Source organism: Moschus berezovskii, chromosome 2, assembly GCF_049115385.1.
Source record: "Moschus berezovskii isolate FMDL1 chromosome 2, NW_MosBer_1.0, whole genome shotgun sequence".
NCBI lineage: Eukaryota > Metazoa > Chordata > Mammalia > Artiodactyla > Moschidae > Moschus > Moschus berezovskii.
In genome coordinates this window covers 4,412,261-4,426,605 of record NC_142461.1, presented here as the reverse complement: position 1 = coordinate 4,426,605, position 14,345 = coordinate 4,412,261, and the positions used below count along the sequence as shown (strand labels likewise).

Here is a 14,345-nt window from a genome sequence, read left to right as displayed (position 1 = left end):
CGACAAAACACCTACTAGTACATCCAATTTTCCCAAAATGGACTTTGAAAAAGTTCTAACGTCTTTCAGCAGTAACGTACATAGCCTAAGCACGCTGGTACTAACGTAAAGATGACAATTCGAAGGGAATTCCCTTTCCGATCCCGACGTTTCCTTCTCGAGGACACTCCCTGCATATGTGGATTAGGGAGCCCAGGAAGACCGCTTCATTGACTAGAAAAGCAACTTCTACCGTTCTTCCCCTGAGGCATTCCTGCGTCCTGTGAGGAGACTTCATAGGAACGAACGTGAGGTAACTGCACACTCTCCGGTCTCTGGGTTTCTAAGTATTTCGTCGTCTTCAAAGAAGCGGGTCGTTCTAGTGCTCAACTCGGGAGCGGGAAAGGCCAACCCCCTGCAAAGGCAGACTGGGAGCCGAAGTGGAAACTCAGGGACGGAACCCGAGGATGCGGAAGCCGCGCCAGCCAACACGACGGGAGCCACCCGAGAGGCGCCGGCGGAAGGCGCGCGGACACTCAGCGCCGCCCCGGCGTCCCCCGCGCCGGCCCCGCCCGCCTTCTCGCGCCCCCGCGGGCCCGACCGCGGGGAGGCGAGCCTCGCGCGCTCCCTCCGCGCCCGCGGGCTGTTAGGGGCGCGGCCGCGGGCGCGCGCAGGGGAGGGGGCGGGGCCGGCGCGGGGGACGCGCGCGGGGGGCGGGGCCGGCGTGAGGGATGGGCGCGCGCTCGCGTGCGCGCGGGGCCGCGAGCAGGGGGGCGGGGCGGCAGAGCTCGGCGGCTGGGCCTGGAGGACAGCGGTGGCGGAGGCGGCGAGCGGCAGCGGGAGCGGAGCCGAGAAGCCTCGCAGCACGCGGGCGCCAGGAAGGGGGGAGCGCAGAGGTAACGCGGGACGGAACGGGCGGGCGGGCAGCGGACGCGGGCCCGCTAGATCCCGAAGGCGGCGGCAGAGACCGCTCGCCCGGGGCGCCGACGCCGCTCCCTGAGAGGAGGGGGCGGGGCGCTCGCGTCCCCGGAGGTGGCGCTTTTTTTTTTTTTTTTTTTGTCTGCCTTCCCCGGCGCTCCGCCCCCTATTCCCCTCCCCCCGCTGCGAACCGAGCCCCCTGCCCTTCTGGTGGAAGCCGCCTCAGGGGCCCTCGGGCGCGCGCTCCCGCTCTTGTTTTGTTTGGACCGGGGGGAGGTGAGGGAGCGCTTCCCTGATCGAGGGCCTCGCCTCGCAGCGCGCCTGCGCCGGCGTCCTCCCGCCCGGCTCTGATTGGCTGAGGGCTCGCGCATGCTCCCGAGGCGCGCGGCGGGGCCCCGCCCTCCCCCCTCACCCCACTCCCTCAGAGGTTTTCGGAGCCGGTTCGAAAGATGCCGGCGGCGGTGACTGGCTGTGGCGGACCCGCCCCCCCCCCACCCTCCCGGGGTCCCCGCCCTCGCCGCCGCCGCCGCCGCCGCCGCCATTACGGAACTCCCAGCGGTGAGTGCGCGGGGGGGCTGGTGCTCGCGGTCCCCCGCCTCCTGCGTGGCGCGCGCGCGGGCGGGCGGGCGCTGCCCGGGTCGCGGCGTCGGCCTTCCGGAGCCGGGGCTCGCGCTGAGCCCGCCGCCCTTTGCCTCGCCGCCTTCATCTCGGCTCCGCTCTCTTCTCTCCCCCTCCACCCCGCCTTGTGCTCGGCGCTCCCCGCCTTTGTCTGCTGGTCTTTCCGCCCGGGTTTTCGGCCCCGGCGCGGAGTCATCTGTTCGCGCCCCTGAAAAGCTGCTGCTGCTGCCGCCGCCGCCACCCGGGCCTCAGCTTTCCTTTTCTCCCCCCTTCCCATGGCTTTCGTCGAGCTTGTGACTCACTGCTCCTTAGACGAGGTGGATTTAGTTAATATAGTCAAGCTTGTGAGTAGGAGCGTTTGTAAAGAGCTGGAGGCAGGAGGGGTGAAGTTAGAGCCTCAGATCAAACGGTTGTGTTTTTTTTTTAAGAATTGACCGCTGGTCTATCATCGAAATAGGACTTCCCTTGTAGCTCAGTTGGTAAAGAATCTGCCTGCAGTGTAGGAGACCCGGGTTCAATCCCTGGGTCGGGAAGATCGCCTGGAGAAGGAAATGGCAACCCACTCCAGTATGCTTGTCTGGAAAATCTCATGGACAGTGGAGCCTCGTGGGCTGCAGTCCATGGGGTCGCAAAGAATCGGCCACGACTGAGCGACTAACACTATGATGGAAACACCTCTTTGAGGGACAGTCCCCCCGCACAGAGGACGGCCAAGGTGAACTTGACCCCTCTTTCCATGTGTACCTTTTCTTCGGTTATGCTTCCTGACCTTACGTTGCATTGAAAAGTGACAGTCTGGTTCGAAATGCAGCAGGGAATTCCCCTGGGGCTTCACGGACAAGCTGACTTGTCTTAGAGTGAAGCTAGACGTGGCTAGTTTGACGTCGGAAGGTTTGTTTAATCTGGTATAGGCGTGAAGCTGTTAGGAAGTTTTAAAATTTCACTGCTCTTTTCAGAAATTTAGTGCAGCGTGTTTCGGAGTAGAGGTAACATTTTTAGAGGGTATTTTTGGCCTTGTCGAATTGGAATATTGAGGGCGAGAAGTTGGAGGAAGCGTCCTGAACTCTTCGTGTATAGAAGAAAACGCTCACTCAAGCCAGTTACATTGTGCTTATCTTAGGAGAAGGTACCTGTAGTGTCCAGAGCATCTGTATCCGAGACAGATACTAATTAAATAATACTGATGTATTTGAAATATAAAATTGGGAAGAGTTTCCAGCAAATTATAGGCATACGTTTTGTGACATTACTCCGTAAGTCTGATTATAGTGAAAGACTTTAGATTGGGAACAATTTAGTACAATCAGTCGGAGAAGGCAATGGCAAGCCACTCCAGTACTACTGCCTAGAAAATCCCATGGATGGAGGAGCCTGGTAGGCTGCAGTCCGTGGGGTCGCTAAGGGTCGGACAGGACTGAGCGACTTCACTTTCACTTTTCACTTTCACACATTGGAGAAGGAAATGGCAACCCACTCCAGTGTTCTTGCCTGCAGAATCCCGTGGACGGGGGAGCCTGGTGGGCTGCCATCTATGGGGTCACACAGAGTCGGACACGATTAGTTCAGGGCTAATGACATAATATGTAAGGTATTGCAAACACTTTATGGTAAAATACGAAATAATAGTGCTTTCCCTAAAATGCATGTTTTCAAGGATAGCAGGAAACTGAAATACATCGTTGAACTCCTGCTTATTTTTCTAGTGCTTGCTCTTAAGGTAGAGAAAGTAAATTAAAACTCTGAAATCTTTCACTTTTACAACCTTTTCTTTATTGCCTGTGTTTAAACAACTTAGCACTTCCCTTGACAAAAGCAGATCTTTGTATTGTTCATCTGACATTATACTTAAAAAACAAAAACAGATTCATGACCACAGGAAGTCCACACACACCACAGGTAAACTGAGATTGGTTTGTCACATATAAGAACCCAGATGAAAAACTTATTCAAGTTTTGTTTATTCTTTCACTTTAACGAATATTTGTAGAGCACCTGTTTGGAGCCTACTATGTTTCTTGGGCAGGAAGTATAGGGCAGTGAACCAGCCAGATAAGATCTCTGTCAGGAAACAAGTGTGGCAGTCTAAAAGTCTGACCATTCAGAAGCGCAGCATCAGCAGTTAAATTAATGGGTACTTGTTGAGGCAGTTGTAAGTTAACTGTCCAGATAGTTTTGTCAGCTCTGTGATGAACCATGAACTGAGGAATTAAGTCATTAACCAGCCTGTTATAAAGAGGGCATTAAGTTACATGACATTTATTAAGGAAATTCAGAGCTGAGGCAAACATTTCTTAATGTTGTATTTTTAAATTTTTATTTTTTAAGTGTTTTTCACACGTTGAACATAGAAATAAGTACTGCCAGGTGTCCTTGTTCATTCAACGTTTGCCCTTCAGTGCATTTATTTTATTTTATTTTTGGCTGCACAGGGTTTTTGTTGCTAGGTGCGGGCTTTCTCACTGTGGTGACTTCTCTTGTTGCAGTGCACCGGTTCTAGGCACGTGGGCTTAGTCGTCATGGTTTAGTTGCCCTACAGCATGTGGGATCTTTCAGGACCAGGGATCGAACCAGTGTCCCTTGCATTGCAGGGCAGATTCTTAACCACTGGACCACCAGGGAATTTATGGTGGTGGTCATAAATTCCCCCCAGTATTTATGCTGCACCCACTATATGTTGGGCATGCTTCTAGGTATGGGAATGCAGTGATGAATTAGTTCTAGCCCTTGTAGTTAGCTGGGAGAGACATATAATAAACAAGCAAATAGACATATATTGAGTTAGAAGTGGTGTTAAATGCTGTGAAGAAACCTGAAGAAGAAAAAGAAGGATGGGAGGGCTTTCTGAGGGGGTGACACTGTGCCGAACCTGATTGAAGTATCTAGGCAAGGAATGTCACAGTGTGAGAACCAGCATGTGCAGAGCACACTGAGGACCGCAAGGTCTGTGTCTGGAGTCGAGAGAGCAGACTGATGGGGAGGTTTAAGCAGGACAGTGCCAGGATCTGTTATTTTGGTGGATGCATCCAGGAAGCTTGGCAAACCAACTTATTTTTCAGTTATTCCAACCCGGGCATACTTCTTACCTGACCTAATTTAAACTGATATTCTTGTCCTCAGGTCAGTGATGTTGGGTGTCTATGGACCATGTACTTGTTGCCCTGGTTTTAGTCAATTTTATCATTGAGAGTAACTTCTTTGCACTCCCACTCCCTTTCTAAAATTTGTTTTAATTTTGAGCAATTAGTAAATATAGAGTTGACTGGAAAGGTTTTGACATTTTTTTAGTGTTTTATTTACAGGGAGAATATATATTCTTTTAAAACATGTTCTATGAAAAGAGACTCCTGAAGATTTTGTTAATTTCACAGTATCATTTTCAGCGTAGCTGTGATTCATGGGGTCGCGGAGAGTCGGACACGACTGAGCGACTGAACTGAACTGAGTATTATCATGGGTTAAGAAGGATGAACTAGCGGTATCATTTTACCAAGAATAACCTGTTCGTGAAATTGTGCTTCTGAATGGTATTTACATGTAAAAGGATCATCAGATTTGTGGGTTTTTTTAATCAAGGGAAGTATATTACTGTTTAAGTGCTAGTTGGATGAGTAAGCAAGTTTATGTATTGAAATTTTTCCAAGGCAGACTTTTAGCTTTCACAAACCTAAATAATGCCCTTAAGCCCACAGATTAGAAAACAGAAATGTTTTGCAAGTATATTTATTTTTTATTAAATTTATTTATTTTAAAGGATAATTGCAATATTGTGTTGGTTTCTGCTGTACATCAACATGGATCGGCCATAGGTATGCATATGTTCCCTCCCTGTTGAGCTTCCCTGCCACCTCCCACCCCATCCCACCCCTCTAGGTTGTCACAAAGCCCCCAAAAAATAACTTTATTTCTGTGTTTTATAGTTTTTGACATGAATTTCTATATGAGCATTTTAACTAGTCTTTGTAACAGTTAATAACTATTACTTGATGAATTGAAAGCTCTTAAATTCCTCGACAAGTTTAGAGCTTAAAGCAGAAGTTGAATGACTAGTCTCCTCTTGCCCAATTCTTCATTAATGTTCATTAGCACAAAGATCTAAACACCTAACTGATCATTTTCTTTTCTTTTGGAGAAATTTTTATTATAAAATGTCCTGGATTCTCAGATGAGATGGGGGGAGCAGAGGGTATTAAGCGATTAGGTAAATTTGAGTAATCTTACATAGATTTTGTTTTCAATATTTAATTTTGTTCTTTTGTGCTAATTTTGCTTACATTAAAAATAATGACAAGGTCTCAGAAGCATGCTTAATCTCCTAGGTGATGGTCTGAATTTGCTTTTCTGAGTCTGGAGGCTTTTAGACTCTCATGTTCTTCAGCAGTATTTTTGTCCTTGTATAACTTCTCTGTTGGAGATGGAGTTAAGTTTCCTGACCCCTTTGATAACATGAACAACATTTCTCTCTTTAGTGAAACAATCTTTGAGTAAACATAGATGAAACCTCTCTGGGTCTTCTTAGTCTATTCTGAGCTCCTGATGGTAGAAGGAGGCAGCATGGGGTTAGGTTCTCTATGAGCTTTCTTGTCCTTGTTGCCTTTGTTCGTGTGGAAGGCGCAACAGCTGCTGTGGCTTCTGCGTTTGTCTTAGTCGCTGCTTTGCACAGTCTGTATTTGGATAGTGATTTTTATCTTTCTGAATGATAACTGATCAAGTCATCTGTCATTTAACTATAAGTTTTATAGTGAATTTTTTTCCCCATTTGGATGTATATTAAATTTAGACGTTTTAGTTTAGTTTTGTTTCTGTAATCTTCACACCAGGTCTTTTCTGTGCTTTAGGTTGATGCTTCACACTGAAACCATTAGGAAAAATCCTTGTGGTTAACAGCAGAGGCTTCAGAGTGTAACCTGTACTCGGGCCTAGAAATTATTTTAAATGGCGACTGATACGTCTCAAGGTGAACTCGTCCATCCTAAGGCACTCCCACTTATAGTAGGAGCTCAGCTGATCCACGCGGACAAGTTAGGTGAGGTAGGGGCTGACACATTCTTGAAGCTCACTCTTGGATCAGTCCCTGACTTCAGGCCCTGCTGGGTCCTTCTTGGTACCTGTTCCTTCCTCTGCTTTGGGGAGTCTGGGTTATGAATCTAAAAAAATCAAGTAGATACACAGTTCATCTTCCCTTACCCCTCAAGCTCCTGAGAAAACCTCCAAGCTTCTAAATTTATTTCAAATCAAGTATAATAACTTATTTCCATTTGAAATTCTAGCTAAAATGAAACATTTTGAAAACTACTTCTTAAGAACCATATTTTCATTTCAAAAAAACTTGTTAAAAAGTAATTTGCATCAGATCCTGGAGTCGACTTGAAGAATTCTACATCTTCTGACACCTAGTTAGCCCCCCTTGAGAAAGAGAGAAGAGATAAATTGTTTTTGCATGTGTGATTATGGCCATTTCTTTTCTTAGAAGGTAGAAGATAACACCATGCCGATTCGACGAGCTGTGAATTCTACCCGGGAAACTCCTCCCAAGAGCAAGCTCACTGAAGGAGTAGAAGAAAAGCCAGGTAAAGCAAAACAGCGGACAGCTTAAAAAGACCAGTGATTCTGCTCCAGGTTAGAGTATCCCATAAATTCCCTTGAACTTAAGTGTTTGTGGGGAGCATTTAGAGAAGTGGTACCAATTGGTATGTCGTTTCCGGACCCTCTGGGCAAAGAAAGAATTTCATCTTGTCTCTAAAGATTTTTAGAAGGTGAAAATTTCGTGTTCTTGGAATTAAAAATAGAAAGATGGTTGGAGAGAACAGAAATGGTCAAAAGCGTAACTTCTAGGGCATACAGTGTCGTGGGGAGGAAGACTGGGAGAGTGAAGGACTAGGGCCTTCAAGATGGACAGTGGAAGGCTCAACCGGAAGTCATGAAGAGGCCGTAAGGGAGCAAATGGGTGTATTGGTTTGTAACTTTGGTGTTGGTGGAGAGAAGATTGGCCAGATAGAGCTGGGAACATAGTAAATTGAGAAAAAGGTAGAACTGTTGATCTGGAGTATTTGTGCTCCTTTATGGCATCTCTAACCACTTCTTCAAGTGTAACTGCTTTTCTTGTTCTTTTCGTGACCTTTTTCTCTTTTGTTTGCCAGGGTTGAGCACATGGTGCTGTCCCTGTTATAACTATTAGAACTGAATATTTCCTGACCAGCATATATTATGAATAAAATAAACTGTGCACCCTTGTTGCCTTATCATTGGTGCACCAGAGATCTACTGTTTTCTAGCTATGCCTGAGTTTTGTCTCAGAATCCTCAGATGAGTACTATAAGCATCTTGGGTTCTCTGGCCTAAGGCAGTGAGGAGACAAGGGAATTAGCATATTAAAAAAAAAAAGTTGCTGGTGAGTTGGAGGGAAGGTTATTTTGTCCAGCACTGGGATAAACCACTTGATGGCCTACCTTAATCCACATTTAACAGCCAGCTGAAGTCACTGATAGCATGAGTTTTCAGAATACACGAGTGTTCAGATCTAAGAGGTATTGAGAAAGTCAACCAAGAATTTATAAAGGACCAATAATAGACTTCACAGGTTCTGTTTATCTGTCTTATCTCTGTCCTTTTATATAGTATTTTGTATATGAAAACGATTGGACTTCACTCATGTTTTAAATTTTATAAATCTGAAAAGATAGAATAGTTTAATGAGTTGGAAATAACGTCTCATATGTAATAGATACTCATTATCAGCTGAGCACCTGAACCTTTATTAAACCATAAACTTTTAAGAGAAAGTGAAATTTAATTTGTAGCTCTGTTGTTACAGTGAAAGTGATAGTCGCCCAATTGTGTCTGACTCTTGGTGACTCCATGGACTGTAGCCAGCCAGACTCCTCTATCTATAGAGTTCTCCAGGCAAGAATACTGGAGTTGGGTTACCATGCCTGTCTCCAGGGGATTGTCCCCACCCAGGGGTCGAACCCAGGTCTCCTGCATTGCAGGCTGATTCTTTACCGTTTGAGAAAGCTCAATAAACACTTTTAGCATTTCAGTTTTTTAAAGTAAGGCAATGTAAAGATAAACATGACTGACCAAGTTGTTAAACAGCCAGTTCGGTCAAACAGGTCAAATAGTTGAGACAAAGGGCAGTAAAAGATGCATCAAGATTAAAAAAAAATATTTAGTAGTTATCTGTATCACCAGATACCATTGTTATAGTAAAGTTCTAGCCTTAATATTTGCCAAACAGCTTTAGAAGCAGCAGAAGAGGCCAAAGGAGGATGGGAATCATAGTATACAAGTGCTGGCCCACAGGTTTTCCCTAAACCATTTATACAGTGTTTATAACAACTCTGTGAGTAAGAGTACTCAGAAGAGTCAAAGAACTTGCCCCGAGATAATGTGAACTAGAACGTTAGAAACTCTGGAATTGAATCCAGATACATCTGATCCTAGAGCCTTGATTTTGGCTGACCATATGTAGGAAAATTTTTGGCTTATCTGCATGTCTGGTTGAATAGCATAACCCAGGATGACTTACAAATTACAATTGACTGTCCTGAAATTTGGGCTTCACTGGTGGCTCAGAGAATCCACCTGCCAATGCCGGAGACTTGGGTTCGCTCCCTGGATTGGGAAGACCCTCTAGAGAAAGAAATATTTATGTGAGGGCCCCAAAGAAGTCTTCATTATGCCAGTAATGACTTCACATAATTTAAATGACCATTCTCTTCAAGCATATCCTTTTTTCTTTTTGCCTGATTTTGGCCTCTGACATCCTTCATAGTCTCTGCTTAATCATTTCCTGGGATTCTGTGTTTCATAATAGCTGCTCAGAGAGACCTCCTGAGAAAAGACTGACAGGCAACTGCAGACGTCGGTATTCCCTCACTCATGTTTCTACCCTTGCCCAAATCATTTGACTTGAAAATTTCATTTTAACTTTTTATTATTTATTCCCTTACTAATACTTGTTCAACTATAAAATGGCTAATTTCTTAATTGTGAGTCTTATCCTTAATATTCGGAGAAAGCAATGGCAAGCCACTCCAGTACTCTTGCCTGGAAGATCCCAGGGATGGGGGAGCCTGGTGGGCTGCAGTCCATGGGGTTGCTAGGGGTCGGACACGACTGAGTGAGTTCACTTTCACTTTTCACTTTCACACATTGGAGAAGGAAATGGCAACCCACTCCAGTGTTCTTGCCTGGAGAATCCCAGGGACGGGGGAGCCTGGTGGGCTTCCGTCTATGGGGTCACACAGAGTCGGACACGACTGAAGTGACTTAGCAGCAGCAGCAGGATCCTTAATATTATGGAGTAGAACAATCAAGAGATTCGATTTGGGGATATGCTGTGTAATTTCCTCATCTTTTCCTTTTCTCACATAATGGTTTGGGTCGGTAACCCATTATATTGACAATTTGATATGAAGGAAAAAAATTGTACTCGTAGTCATTAACTCATTTTAGAATACAACTGTTACTTGGAACATGTGACTTAACCTGTTTAAAGAGATGAGCTTTAACCTTTTATTGACTCAGGCGCTAATGTATTTATTTAATGCAATTCTACTCACCTGTTTTACTGGTTTATTTTTAAGAACCAGATGTAAGTTCAGAGGAATCTATCTCTACTGTAGAGGAACAAGAGAATGAAACTCCACCTGCTACATCTAGTGAGACAGAGCAGCCAAAGGGGCAGCCTGAGAACGAAGAGAAGGAAGAAAACAAGCCTTCTGAGGAAACCAAAAAGGAGTAAGGACTTACGCCTTCTTGCTTTTTATAATTGAAGACTATATAAAAGGAGTACAGATCAGATTTTTTTTTTAAGTGGTATAATGTTAATTTATGCTGGATATATGATATTTAGATTTACTTTTGGGGGAGTTATCTTTTGAAATAGGCTTATGATGTAGTTGTATGTAGAATTTGTAGTAGTTAGAAGAGTGGTTTGACTAATGTATAATTGTTCTTTTTGGCTTCAGAACATGTTTCTCAGTAAGAAATGAAACGTGACTTTCAAAGTCTGACTTGGGAGATGCTTCATCATTTTATTCCTCCCCCTGTGCCAGGCATGAGTTATTTTTACATGTTATGTTAGAAAGCGTTCATCTGTACCAGGATATTGCTAGAGTGACCTTAAACTCTGTATATATTTGACGAAGTATTCAGTTGGAGGGTGACTTTGAGAATCTGAAAGCCGAATTTGCTCTCAATAATTTGTACAGTGTAATGGTGATTCTTTTTTAATTAAAATTATTTTTTGTAGGACAGCTGGTAGCATTTCATTCTTTTCATAATTGGTGAGAACAGTTAGGAATTACTTTTAAAAGAAAAGAATGACTTAGAATTAACTATAACTTCCAGGTGGAATTCTAATCCTTCATCCCAGTATCATAGATATTTGTAACGTTTGTGGAATTTTTAGCAACTACCCTGTATTTTAGCTGCATGGGATGTTTTTATTATTACTTAGAATAAAATTCGTATAATACTCTATGATTCACAAAACTTTTTATAAATATAATCTCATAATTTCTTGAAGCACCTTGTGAAATATTTGCTATCATGTTTCTGTTTTAAGCTGAGGAGACTGAGGCTCAGGTCATTTGCTAAGATCACATAACTAGTAAATGTTAGAGCTAAGACTCAAACCCAGGTTTTCTGACTTCAGAGCTTGAGTTCTTTGCACTGTACTGAATTGCATCTGTTGTAGTTGTTACCGGAATACATTTTTAAATTCTCATTTCTTTTATGTACTGGCCCTTCATACTAGTTCTGATTTATATGACTTCTCTCTCCTGTGTGCACCCGAGAGAATACACCTTTGTGGTTCATTTATAGTACCCAATTTTTAAAAAATGGTTTATTTTGTAAAATGCTTACTTTACCTATCACTTCAGTGTGGAAATGAATTAAAACATTGATTTTTATTTCTCGCCATTCTTTTCTTCTTTCTGACTTTATACTTCTTTCTGAAGAGTTTATCTTGCATAATAACAATTCTTTGTTTTAAAGTGAGAAAGATCAGTCTAAAGAAAAGGAGAAGAAAGTGAAAAAAACAATACCTTCCTGGGCTACCCTTTCTGCCAGCCAGCTAGCCAGGGCCCAGAAACAAACACCGATGGCTTCCTCCCCACGCCCCAAGATGGATGCAATCCTAACTGAGGCCATTAAGGCAAGTTTTTATTTCAAGCAGTTCATCATAGATGTATTCTGTTTGTTTTTTGCGTATTTGAAAATGGCATACTCCTGTGCAGACATCAGAAATCATTGCTCTGCTTCCTAAAAGAGATCTAAATAGAAGAGAGCCATTGCTAAGTTCATGTTTTTATAATATCACATTTGGTGAGCACTGTTAATTTTTTTAATAACTCAGATTTGCTATACCAAGTATTTTTAGCTTTTAGTTTTTGTTTTTTTTTAAACTGAGTTTAAGTAGTTTTTATTTGAAGGTCGAACATGTTATTCATTCACACACCATTATGGACTAGCTTCTCTGTATCAGGTAATCCTACTAGTGATATAGCATAGAATAAGACAAACAGAGTCTTGCCTTTATAAAATCTAATTATGACTCAGGGTAACATCGAGAAAATTTTTATTTTAAAAATATATACTATCTTTACAGTTTCCCCAGTGGCTCAGCGCTTAAGAATCCACCTGCAGTGCAGGCGAGGGGGGTTCAATCCCTAGGTCAGGAAGATCCCCTGGAGAAGGAAATGGCAACCCAATCCAGTATTCTTGCCTGGGAAATCCCAGGACAGAGGAGCCTGGCAGGCTACAGTCCAAGAGTTGCAAAAGAATTGTCCACAACTGAGCGGATAAACAACAGCAGCATACTATCCCTAGGTTCATTTTCAGAGCTTATGTCTAACATTAGTAATTGGTTATCTTTCACACCTGAAAACTTATAGAAACTTTTAGAAAATTTATAGGAAAACTTATAGGAAACTTTTAGAAACCTCAATACTTTGTTTCATCACCTAGTCATTCCAAAATACTTGGAAAAACTATCCTCCTTCCATAGCTTTATAACTTTACTATAATTCATTGACTTTCATTAGCTTGTGTGATCATCAGATACTGTTTTCCTATTTTAAGGAAATCTTCTCTTCTGACCTTGCCTTTTTGTGCGTAAATTTTTCTGGCTAAATTTGCTGTGTTTATTTTATGTGATCACATGACGAGAGTAGTTAAAACAGAAGTCATAGACTCTCTGATTTCCTTTTGCTAGGATCTGAGTCAGAATTGGGGAGAGAACGCTTTAGGTGAACTTAACAGGAAGTGATACAGGTAGGAAAGTGGAGCCTACTGGTCACACTTAGAATTTGAGAAGACAACACTGACATAGAAACCGGGAAAGAGTTTACCTTCCACCCTCTCCCTGCATCCCTTCAAGATTACTCTCAACTCATTAAGAAAACTTCCTTGGTTTAGATAGCTTGACTATAGTGAGAACTCTGTTTTTTGTGTAGCCTTTTTTTAAGGATTTCACTTTGTGATTGGGTTTCCCTGGTAGCTCAGCTGGTAAAGAATCTGCCTCCAATTCAGGATACCCCAGTTCGATTACTGGGTCAGAAAGATCCTCTGGAGAAGGAATAGGCTACCCACTCCAGTATTCTTGAGCTTCCCTGGTGGTGCAGAAGGTAAAGAATCAGCCTGCAATTTGGGAAACCTGGGTTCAATCCCTGGATTGGGAAGATCCCCTGGAGGGAGGGCATGGCAACCCACTCCAGTATTCTTGCCTGGAGAATCCCCCAAGGAGAATCCCCCCGAGGGGATAAGCAGAGGAGGCTATCAGTCCATGGGTTAGCAAAGAGTCAGACAGGATTGAGTGACTTTAACTCACTGAGCAAGTTGAGCTGTGATTGCTCAGCTTAGGTTTGAAGCAGGATTATAGTGAAGGTGAAGAAGAGACTAAAATTTTAAAATAATAAAACAGTTAAACAGTATATGTAGTTCTAAAGAATAGTTTAAATATGATTATGCATATTTATACAAGTGAAATATATACATTGGGTTGACGAAAATGTTCATTTGTGTTTCTCTGTAAGATCTTATCCAGTGGGTCATGTGTATTCCATGCAGTGTAACAAATTATAATTTCAGATCACTGATATCTTTTTCTGAATTAAATCATTATCAAATAGATGGTATCTATTTTCATCTTATTATCATTTTGGTGAGGCAGGGGATTGTTGTAGCCTTAATGTTCTTTTCCGCTTGATATCCTTTGCTTTGTGTTCTCTTGTAAGATAAGGAGTAAACTTAAATTGGTTGTAATAGGTTGGAGATATTTGCTTCAAGTAGATGATCCTGTTTTGTGTTGTACAGTCTTTTCTGATCCATTTGTCTGTGACATTTTTCTTTACTGTCAGTATATAAGCTTTCACCCAAGTCTTTATCCAATAACAATTACTAAATCCTATGGTCACATTATAGGTAACAGCTACACAAAATTGGTGGACAACAGATACTACGTGGGTATTTCAAAATGAAAAGCATTTGAAAAAAATTTGCTATCTTTGTGGCCTAATGACCTGCTTGAATCTTCCATGGACGTTAGTCAGATGAAATATAGAGAAATAGGATGGGAAAGGAAGAAGGCACTTGAAATAGCAGTTGAATGCTCTTATTGTTGTCCAAAACTCCCCTTAAAGCTTTGCATTTGTAAACCCAGTTTTATGCCATTTATTCAGATTGTCTTTGCTTATATTATCTGCTAGCATTCACACAAAACCTGCAGAGAAATATTGGTTTTGGTGAGCCAAAGTTAATTCTGTAAAGTGGGCCCAATCTGTGAACCTACAAGCTATAGAATGTCCTGGTTTCCTTACTTTCAT

The 14,345-nt window shown here is 43.0% G+C and overlaps 1 protein-coding gene across 6 annotated transcripts in view; it reads left to right on the top strand.

Moving 5' to 3' along the window:
* Positions 1-721: 721 nt before the first annotated feature.
* The window catches only part of HP1BP3 (heterochromatin protein 1 binding protein 3), a 38,338-nt gene continuing 24,714 nt past the window's right edge, over positions 722-14,345 (top strand). Inside the window, exons 1-6 of one of the 6 annotated variants that reach the window (XM_088843282.1) lie at positions 741-875; positions 5,267-5,321; positions 6,351-6,538; positions 6,983-7,082; positions 10,101-10,254; positions 11,518-11,677. In XM_088843282.1, coding sequence (XP_088699408.1) covers positions 7,001-7,082; positions 10,101-10,254; positions 11,518-11,677 — 396 coding nt within the window. In that variant the 5' untranslated portion in view covers positions 741-875; positions 5,267-5,321; positions 6,351-6,538; positions 6,983-7,000. Of the gene's footprint in view, positions 876-5,266; positions 5,322-6,350; positions 6,544-6,982; positions 7,083-10,100; positions 10,255-11,517; positions 11,678-14,345 lie in introns of those variants that run through there. The other 5 variants (XM_088843277.1, XM_088843273.1, XM_088843285.1 and 2 more) reach the window with 5 other exon arrangements.